At 42.9% G+C, this 16,676-nt stretch overlaps 2 protein-coding genes across 3 annotated transcripts; one reads left to right on the plus strand and one right to left on the minus strand.

The window, feature by feature from the left end:
• Window positions 1-665: 665 nt before the first annotated feature.
• Window positions 666-12,901, minus strand: cidea (cell death inducing DFFA like effector a). Of its 2 annotated transcripts, XM_080865343.1 has the most exons (6): window positions 12,771-12,901; window positions 7,165-7,335; window positions 6,692-6,827; window positions 3,313-3,465; window positions 2,861-3,033; window positions 666-1,660 (listed from the first exon to the last, which is right to left on the minus strand). In XM_080865343.1, exons 2-6 carry the CDS (start codon window positions 7,230-7,232, stop codon window positions 1,558-1,560), a joined length of 633 nt encoding a protein of 210 aa, XP_080721469.1. In that variant the 5' UTR covers window positions 7,233-7,335; window positions 12,771-12,901; the 3' UTR covers window positions 666-1,557. The 2 variants fall into 2 exon arrangements, with proteins under 2 accessions (XP_080721469.1, XP_080721468.1); XM_080865342.1 differs by lacking the exon at window positions 12,771-12,901 and having other exon boundaries at window positions 7,165-7,492.
• On the plus strand, window positions 12,855-16,578 carry hus1 (HUS1 checkpoint clamp component). The gene is made up of 8 exons (XM_080865341.1): window positions 12,855-13,013; window positions 13,611-13,738; window positions 13,848-14,024; window positions 14,435-14,542; window positions 14,617-14,691; window positions 15,716-15,815; window positions 16,035-16,169; window positions 16,264-16,578. The coding sequence occupies exons 1-8, from the start codon at window positions 12,962-12,964 to the stop codon at window positions 16,344-16,346; spliced, it is 858 nt and encodes a 285-aa protein (XP_080721467.1). The 5' UTR covers window positions 12,855-12,961; the 3' UTR covers window positions 16,347-16,578.
• Window positions 16,579-16,676: the final 98 nt, after the last annotated feature.

Raw genomic sequence — 16,676 nt, forward strand, 5'->3', positions numbered from 1 at the left:
CGAAAGCGCTCCCCGTATGTGAGCAAAAACAAACCCCCACCCCCCTCTTCCTTTCCTATTCGTCCAAAAAAGTACCATGTCGACCAATCAAAAAATGGTATGGCAACGTGGCATCTAGTTGTTAAGAAATGGGGGGAAATTTTAGGAGTGACAGCGTGTTTGAGATGTGAGAGATTTGCGACGTTTAGCGCAAATCTTGTGTAGTTAGTGTGTGGTGTAGTTAATAGTTTTGTTGTGTGTGTCAGAACAATGAGGCAACTTCTGAATGTTACAGGTGTTACAGCAGTGATACATCTCCTGTTTGCACTCAGCATGAATCAGTTAAGCAGAACAAGAGTAGAGAAAAAGAAGGAAAATAAAAAAATGTCTCTATTGTCTGTTGCGTACATTGTAGAGGGCGACTCTGCCTCTAAATGGGAACAGGAACTCCGTCTTCTCCCTCCCTGTGAAATACAGCAGTTGGATCTTTAGCTAGGACCAGTTGATTTCATCCAAGAAACGTCTTCAGTTCTAAAATTTAACGGTGGAGCGTCCCAGATATTTAAACTCTAGTGGAGTTGTCCCTTTAGTGATGAGGCACTATACAGAACTCCAGTCTGTGGGGATGAAGTGCTATGGAAAAACACAAACAGGCACAGAGTTGTTGATTTATTAGTCAGATATTTGATTTACAAAAACAAATTTAATCTCATTCAATACAAAAATCTTTCCAGCTGAAATCAGACGAAACATTCTTAAAAAACGCTGATCTGATAGAAAGACTAGAAATGCTCTCAGCTTTCCATGGAAACACACACATAAGTGATCCATATGTAGACAATTCAAACACGATCTTTATTCAGGCAGAGGAAATCAAACACAAGTTTTCTCTAGTTTGTCTCAAACACACAAACTGAGGGTCTGATCATTTATTACAGTCAGTCCCACCTCAGCAGAGGGGTGTACTACAAAGCCAGATTAATGTTCTTTTGAGCTATCTGGAGCTCAAAAGTCAGAGTTTCCTGTGTCATGAAATTGGCTCTTTTTTTACCTGGCTAAATCACCATGGTAACTGATGATGAACACGTACCCTGGTTGGGAGCAGGTTATGCTCAGAGCATTGGTTTCAAATTCAGCTGGATGGCTACATTTTCACTGATTATTTTATTTACATGTTTAAAGTCATTTTAGATTCTGTTCTGGGAAAATATGTTTTGAATATAGCAGGCCTTAGAGATAGGGAGAGGATTTCGGTCATTCTGGGGGGGGCTCTGAGTAGAGCTGCTACTTCACCACAACGAAAGGATCCAATTGAGGTGGTTTGGACATCTCACTAGGATGCCTCCTGGGCACCTCCTAAGTGAGGTATTCCAGGCATGTCCTTCTTGGGGGACATGCCTGAATCTCACCCCAGACTGGAGGCTGGAGAGAGGGATGTCTAGGCTCCTCTGCTTGGGCTGCCCCGCGTCTTGGCCCTAAGATTTGTCGAGGGAGGTAACGCAAAGAAAGCCTGGGCGTGTTAAACACCTTTATAGTACACCCGCCTGAATGAACAGCTGAACACAAAGAGACATGGCTTTAGCGGCAGGCATTTTCGGTGAACTGCAGTAGTGAGGAGGATGTGCAGAGCAGCAGTTGTCCGGCTAGTCTGGTCAGAGAGGTGACGCAGCACAACAGCGAGCTGAAGATAGAGACAGAAAAATTTAGTCAAATAAACTCATAATAAGCAATGTTACATGAGGTACTATGGCTGTTTTCCAGTGCCTACACTGAATAAAGCTAGCATAAAGTTGGAATTCAGTGACTCTGATCAGCATCATCACCTTAAATTTAAAGTGAGGTCTGCTACCCTTGATGTAACCAAACACTGACCATGAACGCCACAGCTGCTCTGTACCAGTCCAACATTGCTTATTACTGTATATTTTAACACATCACTGCACACTGACCAGTTTACCTTAAAGTAGACTGCACTAAACTATGTAGTACTTATTGAAGTATTTATACTTTAATTAATTTTCAAGACAATATTAAAGATACATTTCCACTTTATTAAATGTCACTGACTGATCAGTCCTTACTTTTGAAAATTAACTCATCTACTTTTCGTTCTCTTTTTTTACATCTTTCTATGAATTGTTGGATTTGAATTTACTTTGTGTATGCTCGATACTGTAGCACTGGCTACATGCTGAAGTGCCGTAACCACAGCTTTTTTTGACTTCACGCAAGCTGTGTGAAGTCATTATTGTGTTGCTACACAGCAAGTATCTGGAAGCACCGCCAGAGTGCACCACATTAAACATGAACTCCATGCATAGTTATATGCATGAAACAGATTTATCTGCACTGAAGCTGCCAGAGTGCCATTCTGGATTGTTCCTGAGTGCGTTATTAGTTTAAGTCTATGTACCAGGCATGACCAGCGAGTTAAGAAGAGTCAGGAGGGCCAATAAACAAAGAAAAAGGAACCACCATCTTCCTTGATCTGCAGCAGCGATGCAGAGGACTTCCACCCCACACAATAGACCTCCACAGTCACTTGTGGAGGTGGTGCTGACACTAACTGTTCTCCTGTGTTGGAGCTGGATTAGAAGTTCTGCACACCCTAACATTTTCCATGTCAAATTTTATTTGCAAGTACCTCGTAATAACTGGATAGTTTCTGCAAAGTGTTCATAAAGTTCTGTGTCAAAATTGGAGAAAAGGTAAGAAATATAAACGTACACAAGAAGTTAACTTAGCCAGTTATGAATTTGAAAGCTTTGAACAATTCAGACTGGAAACTGAAAATATGAACTACATATAACTAGAAAAGACGAAAAAAGTCAGGCTTTGCACAACACTGCTGAGACTGTTACTGTGATCAGGCTCGGCTTACTTGAGGATGCGTTTGATCCTGGTGAATCTGAAGTCGTATGAGAGTGTGTACATCTCATACACTGTGGCCCTGATGGCGAGGCAGCACAGGAAGTCTTTAGGCTGCAGTTTGTAGAGGTCAAAGGTCACTTTGGCAATCCCACTCTTCTTTGGCTGACGAAAGCATGGAATAATCTGAAACACCAACATGTTCAGAAAATTTTGATTTGGGTAAACGGCTTTTTAACTTTATGTGTTTTTAAAAACAAGCTACATTATTCTGGGCAACAAAACACGTATTTAAGAAGAATTATTTATTTAAGTTCTGATCCATTTCCTGTCTGTTTCCTGTCTGTTCTTCATGCTGCTGAAGTGTGTGAACTTCCCTCCTGGGCTCAGTGAAGAGAGATCATCTCACTTCATAAATGCACACAGACACTCAGCCGCAGTGATGAACATCATCTCTGCTCTCACCTTGCTCTCTGTCCACATCTCCCCCTTCTCCAGCACCATCAGCAGTGTGCTATTGGGCAGTGACTGGAAGAACTCCTCTGAGTCCACCACAGTCCCATCCTCCTCCAGGACCAGAGTCAGGAACTGGTAGGACATCATGAACACCCTCGCTGCCTGGGACACAAAACAGGAGAATCAATTCAAAGAGTCAGAATCTGATGATTTCTTCGTCTCTTCATAACAACTGTACAGGATGACAATGTTTTTATGATTCACCTGTTCAAATTCAATTAAGGCCTAAAGCTACCATTAGTAGGGTTGTGGCCACTTTGATTAACAGGTGCATGGTGACACATGTCAGGGACAAGGTGCAGGTCAGATGAGTTCGTGAGGCACTTTGTTGAATGATTTCCTGTCTCCAGGAATGCTATGTTCTTCTCTCAGTGTCACTCACTACCTTGCTTGTCCATAAACTTTCTACCTGGTTTTGTTCTTTGGAGGGCTTTATGAATCTGGGTGACCACATCATTCCATATATCTTCTGCTGATTTATTCTTACCCACTTCTATTATAATGACAATGTTTACAAGCTGCTCTTTATACTTAGTAACTGCCACCACTTAATATGTCTGTGAAGGTCTTCAGTCATCCAGGTCATCGCAGTCTAAGGAGCTTGAAAAGAAAAGCGTCTGAACTTCTTTAAGTTGCTTGAAGATGTTTCACCTCTCATTCCAGAAGCTTCTTCAGCTTCCTCAATTCAAGCATCTTCAGAACTGAAGAAGCTTTTCGGATGACAGGTGAAACGTATTCACACTTTTCTTTCCAAGCTCCTTAGACCACCACTTGATTTGAAAACCCTGGGTCAAGTAGGGTCTTCTCTTCTCTTCCAAATCAAGACACACGTCCATTATGAGAAGGAGATGTTGGAGGCTGGAGGTGTAGGACAGAATCATTTTTTGTGTTACTTGTTCAATCTCCAGACAAGTAAATGGCCTGTATTTGTATAGCTTTACTAGTCCCTAAAGACCCCCAAGCGCTTTACACAACCAGTCGTCCACACATTCACACACTGGTGATGGAGCTACATTGTAGCCACAGCCACCCTGGGGCGCACTGACAGAGGCGAGGCTGCTGGACACTGGCGCCACCGGGCCCTCTGACCACCACCAGTAGGCAACTGGTGAAGTGTCTTGCCCAAGGGCACAACGACCGAGACTGTCCGAGCCGGGGCTCGAACCGGCAACCTTCCGATTACAAGGTGAACTCCCAAGTAAATAAACAATCTGCATTGCCATTACGCCACTACAATACATGATAACATGGTAATTTGTCTGAAGGTGTTAGGGTTAGGAGGTTAGGGTAAACAGATCTGTTTAAAGGTTTGGCTGCTCTTAATCTTTATGTTGTTTGCTGTGTGGACATACTGAAGTTTCCCACTGAGAAAAATAAAGTTACCATTGATCATTAGGCTTTCCACTATAATTCCAGTGCCATTTCAACCTGAACTCATGCCTTGTAGTAGAATTTGAAGTCCTCAAAATTCCCTTACCTACCCTCCCACTTTCTCTTTTGGATGCATGGTATGTCATCTCTTTTAGCAATTCACTCATTATACAGATGTTGATGGTATCGCAAAAAATTAAATCTGTTCATCTGGACGTAGCGTTTTTAGTGGGAGAAACGTTTTGTCATCATCAGGTGACGTCTTCAGTCTCAGCTGACTGCAGGTTTCATTCTTATAAACAGGACATTTGCATAATGACTGAAACCAGCCCACTGAAGGAACAATGGGCTGTGAGGTCAGTTCCTTAATCTTAATTATGCAAATTCTCATGACCACTGATCAACAACCACTGGAGGACGGGGCTGTGGCCCCCCCACACCCTCTAGCAGATCATTACATGAAGGAACCTTTTAAAAAAACAAGCGCGTCCATGCTCACAGGTGTACACACGGGTGATCACACCCACAAACTACACCCTTTTTGGCTCCTACCTCAAAGCACACTGTGTTCTGTTGATCTTATGTGCTGCACAATAATGTTTAATATTTAGTATTTACTGTCATATTCCCATATATCATTGTGATGTTGTTTATTCTATTACTCTTGTTCTCTTCTGCTTGTTTTCTTTTTTCTTTCTCAACAGGTGAAATTATTAAAGTATCTACTGTTATCTATTGTTAGCTAGTTTATTGTGATGGTGTTGTTTTTATTATGTTGCTCTTTGTTGTTTGTTTTCTCTTCTGGGTTTTTTTCTCCATACAGGTGATCCAGGTGTTTTGTTTGTTTTTCTTTCTTCCCCCCTTTCTCACCGTCTCTTCTCTCTCCTCTATTTTTCTTTCTCTCCCTCTCTTTCTTTCATTCTTTCTCCCTGTCCTATCCCCCAGTCATGTCTGTCCCGTCTTTAAAAAATGAAAATAAAATAAATACATAATTATAATAAAGGTCAATCAAATGGACCAATATGGCCATGATGATCCACTTGGTAAAGTAAATCCGCTTGGCATCTTTCTTGGCCTTCAGACACCAATTCTGACGGCTAAAGATCCAAACGGGACAGGCAAAAAAAAAAAAAAAAAAAAAGCATGCATCAGGACGATGTTGATGGTACAGATTCATAAATAAGCTGTGAGGTGTTCAAGGGCCTGCTTATTCAAGACCTTGTATGTAAGAATAATGATTTTAAATTTTATTCTTTAATAAACAGGAAGCCAATGAAGGGAAGCCACTACAGGAGAAATCTGCTGTTTCTAGTCCCTAGTTTCTAGTTTCTAGTCAGGACTCTTGCTGCAGCATTTTGGATCAGCTGAAGGCTTTTCAGGGAGTTTTTAGGACTTCCTGATAATAATGAATTACAGTCGTCCAGCCTGGAAGTAATAAATGCATGAACTAGTTTTTCCGCGTCACTCTGAGACAGGATATTTCTGGATAGCAGTGAGAATGTACGCTATGCCTTCTAATAATAGTGCCCAAGGGAAGGATGTATAATGTGAACAGAACTGGTCCAAGCGTGTAAGTTAAAAATAACTTTGGTGTTTGAAGAAGATTTTCATGATCAAAGTTATTCAAACACCTTTTAATACCTACATCCTGTTTAATCTCCGTAGTAAAATATTAAGGTCAATAGTATCGAACGCTGCACTGTTCCTAAAGACTGCTTAAAGAAACTAAAAAGGTGACCAAAGGGGTTCAGGTTGTAATGACGAATAAAGGTAATCATACCAAATATTGAATTTAAAGTGTGTTTAAATTGTACAAACTGTTTTTGCCTTATTTAATATTTTTCCATGTTTGCACCTGTTTCTCCTTTTCTTAACAAAATATGAAGAAATGAGAGCTGGCTCAAGACTTATGCACACTACTGCTTATTGTCTAAGAGAGTTTACAGGTTGTTTTTACCTGCTCCAGGAGCTCATCTAGAGAAGACGCAGTCAAACTTCGCCGCCGCATCCGGCTGTATGTGCACACTCTGAAACAGCGAGGCTGATTTAGGGGCAGCATGTGTCGAGAGATGGTCTGGACTGTGGACACGGACCTGCAGGTCATTCAAAGTTCACTGCATTACAGTTTGAAATCTTATAGTCAAGTCGGAGGTTTTAATAACCTCAGACTTACATCTATAAAAACCCTCTCAGCTGCTTTCACTATTTCAAAGGTTCAGCAATCCTATTTACTGAGTGGCTTCCATTGTTCTTCTGCAGTTCTGCACACACACAGCTTCCTCTGCAAAGTCTAAAAATGTCCTGGATACAATTTGACGCACAGCTGGTTTGAGTGAAATTGCCAATATTTGTCTAATCCCCAGATTTACAATAACTAAACTGAATTTATAAAACTCAACTTTAAGTTTTGATAACATTTAAAAAACTCACCTCATCAGAGTCTCTGGCAGCAGCGTTTTGGCGTATTTCACTCCGGCCTGGATGGACAGCGGTGCCATCGTGAAGTCAAAGATTCAAACAGTCAGACAGCACGCTGAAGCAAAGCTGCTGCAGCCAGAGGCAGCTGAGAGGAACTACGGAGAATCCATGAAGAATGACAGCCTGTGATTGGTCACCAATAAAGAGCAGAGAGCCAATAGGATGAAGGATCATGTAGGCATCCAATTAAAACGAATGAATGCTGCAAAAATAATTTAAAAAGGGTAAAAAAAAAAGATAGACAGAGACGAATAAATAGCAGGGATCAGATGGAATAACTTTATTCTCAAAACAAAACTGATATCAATGAGACAAGAAGGGTTTTAGCTTCACATCTGACCCATAATTACAAACAAAGAACAACATACCAAGGGTATGCAAATCAAGATCAAGTGTGAACGTTACTGTGAAACCTCAGCCACATTTCAGAGAAGATTTACGTACTTTATGTAGAGTCAGCGGGTTCCTAAACTGGGGCTTGGGCCCCTTAAATGGGTCAAGAGATACGCAAGCCATTGCTTAAAGACAACAGAAAGACCCAACAGAGCAAGAACCAAATATTCACCTGCATATCTGTGAATTAAATTATGATCATAAACTCTGAGCAGGGCTGTTTGAGTAACTGACAGAAACTCATCTCAAATGCAATAAGCAGGTAGAAACACTGGAAGCTGGTTGGCCAACACTTTTTCTAAAATTTTGGAGATAAAAGGAAATTTTTAAATTGGTCTAAAGTGATGAGGAAGGGACAAGTCGGGGTTAAAGCTTTGTTTTGTTTTTTAAAAAGGGCAAATAGCAACCTGTGTAAAATACGAAGCCAGTTCTTAAATGCAAGTCTGATGGGTTTTCCTCCTATTACGCATCGCTGTCTCTGTTGGCCCTTCAATTGCTGATTCATTTAAACAACATTTGGAGTGAAAATCAGTTGTTTTATTCACACTTCTATGAGATGACCTGAAGTGCTTCTGCCCTCTCAGCGTCTGTGCTCAGAGAAAATCTCCAAACTGACTCCAATCCAGATCCGTAAGCAGCTTGTAGAGCTGGAATGCTTTTGTTTCACAACAAATGAGCCTGCAGATTACAGGAGATCATTTTAATTTGGTGAGAGAATAAACAAGAATCAAGCCTTTATTTTTCTAACAGAAAATAATGAACTTTGACACAAAGAAAGGTCAGCAAACACACAGGACGGAAGGAAGGAAGTGTGTTTGCAGCCGACTGTGATTGACTGAGGTGTTTTTTTCTCAGCTGGTAAAGAGACACAAATATTTTAGTTGCTTATTTTTAGAAACATTCGGAACCGCTACATCGGTCACTACGGCCGTCTTCTTCTGTTTGTCTACCACCACTATGTCCGGTTGGTTAGCCACCACCATTTTGTCCGTCTGTATCTGGAAGTCCCACAGGATCTTAGCTCGGTCATTCTCCACCACCCTTGGGGGCATCTCCCATTTTGACCTCGGGACTTCCAGGTTATACTCGGCACAGATGTTCCTGTACACTATGCCGGCCACTTGGTTATGGCGTTCCATGTATGCCCTGCCTGCTAGCATCAAATTCAAATTCAAATTCAAATTCAAATTTTATTTGTCACGTACACAGTCATACACAGTACGATATGTAGTGAAATGCTTGGACAACTGCTCGTGACCTAAAGAGAACAAAAAAGGAAAAGGCTATGAATAAGATCGGAAATAAATATGAAAAATTAAAAAGGGTAAATTTAACTAGGAAGGAATAAAATATAAATTAAGGTTAAAAATGAAATAACTGTACAACACAAATTAGAATGAAGGGTAAATTTAACTGGGAGAATAAGATAAAATATATAAATTAAAGTTGAAAATAAAATAACTGTACAACAAAATACACAATATAGAACTATATAAGAATGTATGAAGAAATCTAAATCTAAATAAATATATACACAATAACAGCAGCTGTACAAGTATTAACCGGAAATGAAGAATATAGTGACCAGTGTTGTGCAAAACCAAAGTCCAGAAAGTCCAGTGTGTGTGTAAGAACCATATGTGTGGGTCAGTACTGTGTGGTGGTGTGATTGAGAGACCGTATCGCCTGCGGGAAGAAGCTCCTCGTCAGTCTCTCTGTGTTGGTCTTCAGGGAGCGGAATCGCTTTCCTGACCTCAACAGAGAGAACAGTCTGTTGTTGGGATGGCTGAGGTCCTTCACCATCTTCCTGGCCTTGGTCCAGCACCGCCTGCTGTAGATTGAGTGCAGGTCAGGGAGCTCGGAGCGGATGGTGCGCTCAGCTGACCGCACAACCCTCTGTAGAGCTCGTCTGTCCTGCATGGTGCTGTTCCCGAACCAGGTTAAGATGTTTCCCGCCAGGATGCTCTCTATGGTGCACGAGTAAAAGTTCCTGAGCACCTTGGAGGGCAGTTGGAAGTCTCTCAAGCGTCTGAGGTGGTAGAGACGCTGTCAATTTTTTTTTTTTTTTTTTTTTTTTTTCATCTTGCACCCTGCTGTTATGTGCCCTAACCCCCGGATCTTGTTCTTACCATTCAGCTGACCCTCTGCAGGTACTTGGTGGTTGCAGCCTTTCTAGCGGCCTCTTCATGGTTCCCATTTGCCTGCGGGATCCCCAGGTACTTGTAACTGTCCTCTATGTCTGCAATGTTGCCTTCTGGTAGTTTGATCCCCTCAGTTCTGACTACCTTCCCTCTCTTTGTTACCATCCGACTACACTTCTCCAGTCCGAACGACATTCCAATGTCATTGCTGTATAGCCTGGTAGTGTGGATCAGTGAATCGATGTCTCGTTCACTCTTGGCATACAGCTTGATGTCATCCATGTACAGGAGGTGGCTGACTAGGGATGGGTATTGATAAGATTTTCACGATTCCGATTCCATTTTCGATTCTGTTTAACGATTCGATTCTTTATCGATTCTTTTTAAAAAAGGAGAACACTAAGTTCAATTAGCTTAGAACTGTGTTTTATATCTTCTCTTTGAATAAGATAGAAATTTAGGAGTAACATGGCCTTACAAACCCAACAGTGAGATCTTAAGAGATCCAGCCTACGGCTCTTCAATGGGGTGTCACAGGGTCCCCGGGAAAAAACATTGTAAATGTAAAATAATAAAATAAATATTCTTCTGTAGCAATAACAAAGTATAACATAAATTATTCAGTAGCAATTACACAAGAATATCCAGTAATTTCCCTGCCTACAATTTAACACATTCACTTACCTAAAATCGGGGGCATCTGCTGTGGCAAATGGGTGCAAGCCTTTTACCACAAACTGAGTCACTGCTCGGTGACGTTCGTCTATCCTGGCCTGAAAGGAGACGCTAACGGTAGACTGCAGCGAGAACTGCCAGCATCTGAGCCAGACTCTGTCTGCCTCTCTCATCATGGTCACTAAATGCACAGTAATGGCAGGTTTGTAATAAGGCAGATTGCGCTAACATAATATGCACTGTTAGTTGATTAGGTGATCCGAAGGGCCAGCTCTGTTCTAGGATGCCCTCTGGACCCAGTGGAGGTGGTGAGTGACAGGAGAACGGCGGCTAAGCTGTCATCCCTGTTGGACAACATCTCCCACCCCATGCAGCAGACTGTGACAGCACTGAGCAGCTCCTTCAGTGGGAGACTGCGGCACCCACGGTGTGGGACGGAGAGATTTCGCAGGTCTTTCCTCCCCACTGCTGTCAGACTCCACAACAAAGACTTTAACTGAACAAACACACACATCCACACATGTGCAATAACACTAAGTGCAATAATCTTTTCTGGCATCGTTGTATTTTTACTCAGTTGTATATAGCATTCGTATTCTATTTTTATCTTATTTTATATTTTTATTCTATTTTATTCTACTGTATATAGTATATTATTTTATTCTATTCTGTACAGCTGTGTACTGTATTTATTCTTATTGTATTCTAATTTTTGCGTCATAACTTTTGCACTGTCCACTTCCTGCTGTGACAAAACAAATTTCCCACGTGTGGGACTAATAAAGGTTATCTTATCTTATCTTATCTATCTTATCTTATTTACCTGCCGCATTAACGGAAGAGGACGTGCAAACGTTACCGCTGCTGCTGGGTTGAGATTCACGAGTCCGGAGCGGAATTAAAAACACGACATTCATTTAAGGTCATCGCGTGTTTTGTGAGCAAATGCTTTTGATATTCGTAGTGTTTCCTCCCTTAAATGAAATATCTACTTTGCAAGTATTGCAAGTTGCCCTGTTGTCATCCGATTTCGTAAAGTATAACCAAACTTTTGAGCGTTTGAGCCGCTTAGGCGCCGTGTTTCCTGCCAGGTAAATGACGCTCCGCAACGTGGTGACGTCATTCGGGGCGACTGGAATCGATAAGGGAATCATTTGCAAAAATGGCAAACAATTCCAAGGAAGTGAAACAGTGGGAACCGGTTCTCAACAAGAACCGGTTTTCGATACCCATCCCTATGGCTGACAACTGCTCCGTTCCGTAGTCGGTATCCGTAGCCAGTCTTGTTAATGATCTCACTGAGGGGGTTCAGGCCTATGCAGAACAGCAGTGGGGACAGAGCATCTCCTTGGTAGATCCCGCACTTGATGGTGACTTGTGCTATGGGCTTGGAGTTGGCCTCTAGTGTTGTATGCCACATCCCCATTGAGTTCCTGATGAAGGCTCTTAGGGTCCCATTGATCTTGTACAATTCTAGGCATTCCAGTATCCAGCTGTGGGGCATTGAGTCATAGGCCTTCTTGTAATCAATCCAGGCAGTGCACAGGTTGGTCAGTCTGGTCTTGCAGTCTCGGCTGATTGTTCTGTCTACCAGTAGCTGGTGTTTTGCGCCTCTGGTATTCTTGCCAATTCCTTTCTGTGTCCCGCTCATGTATTGACCCATGTGCCTGTTCATCTTAGCCGATATGATGCCTGACAGGAGCTTCCATGTAGTACTGAGGCAGGTTATTGGTCGGTAGTTGGAGGGGACCGGTCCCTTCTTGGGGTCCTTGGGGATCAGGACCGTTCGACCTTCGGTTAGCCATTCCGGGTGTCTCTCGTTAACTAGCAGCTGGTTCATTTGTGCTGCCAGACGCTCGTGGAGTGTCTGGCAGCACTCCATATATATATAATGTTTGTTTTGTTTTTTTGGCCCACAATAAGGTTTTTAAAAGTTGTTGACTTTTTTCTCTGGAACCTAAACTTCTAAAGCCTGTTTTTTACAGGATTGTCTGAGTATAATTTTTTGATAAGATCCTAATATTACATCACAAAGTAAAAAGGAGCCGCAGCATGCACAGGCTGCTATTTCTGAGGGTTTTTTGTGTTTTATTTGGTCTACAACGAGGGTGTATAAATGTTACATATAAAAACGAGACATCATATCTTTGTGTGAAAAACATTCTGAAAGTTTTCACCAAAAAGCTGAAATTAAGTGAAAGCTGCCAAACATGCCTGTGAAGTTATTTTGTAGCTCAGTTACAAAAAGATGATGAACAGCGTAAAATGTCTGATTTCAGTATGTAAGTAAAAATATAAAGCGCACCAGGAACCGGTGACTCTGCTACAGTTTTCTGCCTCTGTACAGACCATTTAAGGGGTCCTGTTGTGGTCCCCGGGCCACTGCTGGTTGTTTTCTTCTTTCGTTGGGCGGAACAATTAACAGCTTCCAGGTGGCTATTGTTTCCGCCGGACCGTAGACACAGACGGACCAAACAAATCAAAAAGTTCCCCGCCTGAAGTCAAAACGGAAGATTAAATTCTGCTGTCGGGACGAAAAAATGAAGTTTCGGGGGAAAATCATCGACATCGCCTGTTTGAACCACTTCACCCGTGAGTGTGAAACATCTGTTTGTGCCGAGAGCCGAAGCTAAGCTGTTAGCTTCCCTCCAAATGCTGCACACAAACTGTAAAAAATAAAATTACATCTAATTAAAAGTTCCCGATGCGGGACTTTGTTCTTTCTTTAGCGTTTCTGACATAATAGGAAAAGTCTGTAGTTCGGCTTACAGCATGTGCTCAAAGAGCCGCAGACTGGTTACTGTTATCTAAATTTAACAAAATCTACATGGAGTCTGGTGCAGGCCTAATGAGTCATGATTAATTACCACAAAAATATCAGCTATATGTTTATGCTGCGTGAGTAATCTGTTATTTACCGGCTCTGTAAAAAGTTTTCCACTTCAAGTTTTCAGCTAATTTTTGTTGTTTAAAGTCAGTTTTACTGTTGAAATGTTTAGTTTTACTTAGTTTTCAACAGTTGTAATATTAACTGTAGATTTATTGTTTTTAGTGTGTTTATCGCGATCAAGTTTTTCAGAAGTGCAGATCAGAGATCTGATTGAAGTAAACTATTATTAAAACTAACCGAGTCTGCGTGTGACTGATTAAATATTTCTCCCGATTCACACCTCTGATCTTTCTCACCAGGAGTCGTCACCACCATCTCAAAGCTGACAAAGATGTGCGTCCTGCGGCTGACGCCGGACAACCTGTTCTTCGTTCTGTCCGGTAAAGTGGCCAACGGCGGCGTCAGCATGTGGTGTGAGCTGTCACAGGTGAGAGCCGACGCTTCGGCTTCCAGCTGCTAAGAAAATAAACTCAGGAACGAGTCTGAGATGATCAGGACCGTAATAAATGACCCTGATCCCGTCCTTCCTCGCGCAGGCCAACTTCTTCGACGAGTACCAGATGGAGGGCGTGTCCTCCGAGGACAACGAGATCTGTCTGGAGGTGACTCCGGAGAATCTGTCCAGAGCCCTGAAGACGGTCCAGAACGCCAAGGCGGTCAAAGTCAAACTGACCAAGAAGCACTGCCCCTGCCTCACCATCGCCGCCGAGCTGGTGAGAGCGCCTGAGAACAACTCACAGTCAGCAACAAGTTCACCTGAGACGTCTTTGTCTCTGCCACAGCTCGAATCATACGTTTAATTTTAGCCTATTATTCATAACATCAGGAGATGCGCTGCGTCTGGGGATACATTCATCTACGGTCGGCTCTCCGAACCAGAATCCAGCCACAGGTTTATCAAAGTTAGATTAATCATTCAGTCATGAAGAAACGTGGCACTCCAGTGTGAACCAAGGCCAGAAAACAATAAAGCCGAGGTGTCGCCCAAACCCTGAGAGGAAACTAAACACGAGTCAGATATAGAAGCCAAGACAGCTCATACTGGCTCATCTTTAGCTGCTTTTAAAACTCATTTGAACCTTTAATCTGAGAAACTTGAGCCCTCTTCCTCTGTGCCGCCCAGCCCACCCTGTCCAGCGTCAGTCGAGTCGTCACTCACGACGTCCCCGTTGACGTCATCCCCCGGAGACTGTGGCACGAGTTCAAAGAGCCGAGCATGCCGGACTTTGATGTAAGTGAAGCTGCCGAACACCAAATCATCCTTTTTATGAGAGCTGCCTTTTCATCACGGTTGTGTCACTGCAGGTCAGCATCTACCTCCCTCCCCTGAAGACCATGAAGAACATCGTGGACAGGATGAAGAACCTCTCCAACTTCCTGGTAGGAGGTTAAACATGTTCAGATCAAACACGGACTCATGCAGAGAGGAGCTGCAGCTTTATTTCTCTGGATTTGGGTCATTTCAGTCACATTTGTCGCCGCGTTTGTGTAACAAACTGTCCGGCATGTTTTTAGCATAACGGTAAACTCCTTTATTTTGAAATACGTGAAAAGGCGTCTTCCTGTATGTCAGCCCTCCGCCCGGCTCGATGTAGAAATATTGAACTGAATGTGAACACGATGTTTATGTCATCTTTTCCCGAGAAGCCAAGATGTCAGATGAAAATAATTACATATTTAAACCTCGTGTTACCTGCGACAGGTGATCACACAGAACCTGAAGCCTTATGTCGCTTTAGATGTTTAGATGAAATATGCTGAAATATTTGGAGTGTTTTCATCTCTTTACCTGCAGTCGGACAGGAAGTGAAGGTGTTAAGACGTCAGCAGGCGTTACAGCTCTGTGTTAAATCCTCGCTGTGACCAATGGGAACTTTTCAAGAAGCCTCATTTCAGCTTTCATAAACACCTCCAGCAGTGACTCTGACACTGAGTCAACTCCAAGAGGAAAACACCACTGCCACCTAGTGTTTGTGCGCTGAATTAGTGAAATACAGCAGCCCCTCGTTTATCGCGGGAGTTACGATCTAAAAATAACCCGTGACAGGTGAAATCCGTGAAGTAGCAGTGAATTATTATAGATGTTTCACTGCACACTTTATACACTTTTCTCCAGCAGGCATCAACATTTTCTCTCTTGTTTAAACAAAGTTCAAACCTTCATAGAAAACTAAGTCCATCATTATAGAATGAAACCAAATCAATCAGATCAACAGAGTCACTTTCTTTCTTCCAAAACTGGATGACCTTCAAAGACATGAAAAATCAACTTTAAAGAGACCTTAACGTCTGAATCTTCAGGAGAACCAACGCCTGAACATTATTGTGTGTGTGTGTGTGTGTGTGTGTGTGTGTGTGTGTGTGTGTGTGTGTGTGTGTGTGTGTGTGTGTGTGTGTGTGTCAGGTAATCGAAGCCAACCTGAACGGCGAGATGAACCTGAAGATTGAGACCGATCTGGTTTCCGTGACGACTCACTTCAGAGACCTGGGAAACCCTCCGTGGGGTAAAAACACGCTTTAGCTCCACGAGCAGCTCAGACCTGCTGACGGATGAGCTCAGTCATCACGTCACATCCCTGATAACCAGTTAATTCTGGGGGGCGGGGCCTAAAGTCTCACCCTCCACCTGCTGCTGAGAGCCTCGTTTATATTTAATAATTACTGATTGTCAGTGTATCAGCTGTGGGCCATACTTTTCATACATTGCTCCTCCGTCCCTCCAGGCGATGACGCCTCCCAGGATGGCGGCCCGTCTCAGAGCAGGGACCCGGAGAGCATGGTGGAGGCCAGGGTGGACATCAGGAGGCTGCAGCAGTTCCTCGTGGGGCAGCAGGTCAACCCCAGCAAGGCCATGTGCAGTGAGTCTCCCCTCACATGTTCGCACTCAGGACAAAACCCACCGGGGTCTAATCCACGTCACAGTTTAACACATTTCTCTCTCGTCCTCCTCAGACATCGTCCATCAGAGCGTCCTCCACCTGATTCTGCTGCATGAAGACATGTCGCTGCAGTACTTTATCCCCGCCGTGGCGTAGACGCTCTGCTCGGCGCCAGTCTGAGGAAGTAAAGCTGGACAGTTTCAGGTGTTTCATCACATGGACACAAAGCTGAGCGCGCCTGTGCTCCGTCTGACGGAGGCTCTCCTCTCTGACCTGTGATGGTGTTGGAGGCGACGCAGGACGGAGGAGCTTTGGACCGCTGAGATAAAGAGTCTGTGTTTGTGAGACGTTTCGACGGTTTTTGATTAAAAGTGTTTGAAAATAAAAACGTTTGAATATGTAAGTTCCTTTTTTAAAAAGTGACAATAAAATAAAAACTGAAGTATAAACATTTTAGGCTGCATGTCAGCTGCAGGTCTGGATGTC

This window comes from Rhamphochromis sp. 'chilingali' (assembly GCF_963969265.1).
Source record: "Rhamphochromis sp. 'chilingali' genome assembly, chromosome: 18".
Classification (NCBI taxonomy): domain Eukaryota; kingdom Metazoa; phylum Chordata; class Actinopteri; order Cichliformes; family Cichlidae; genus Rhamphochromis; species Rhamphochromis sp. 'chilingali'.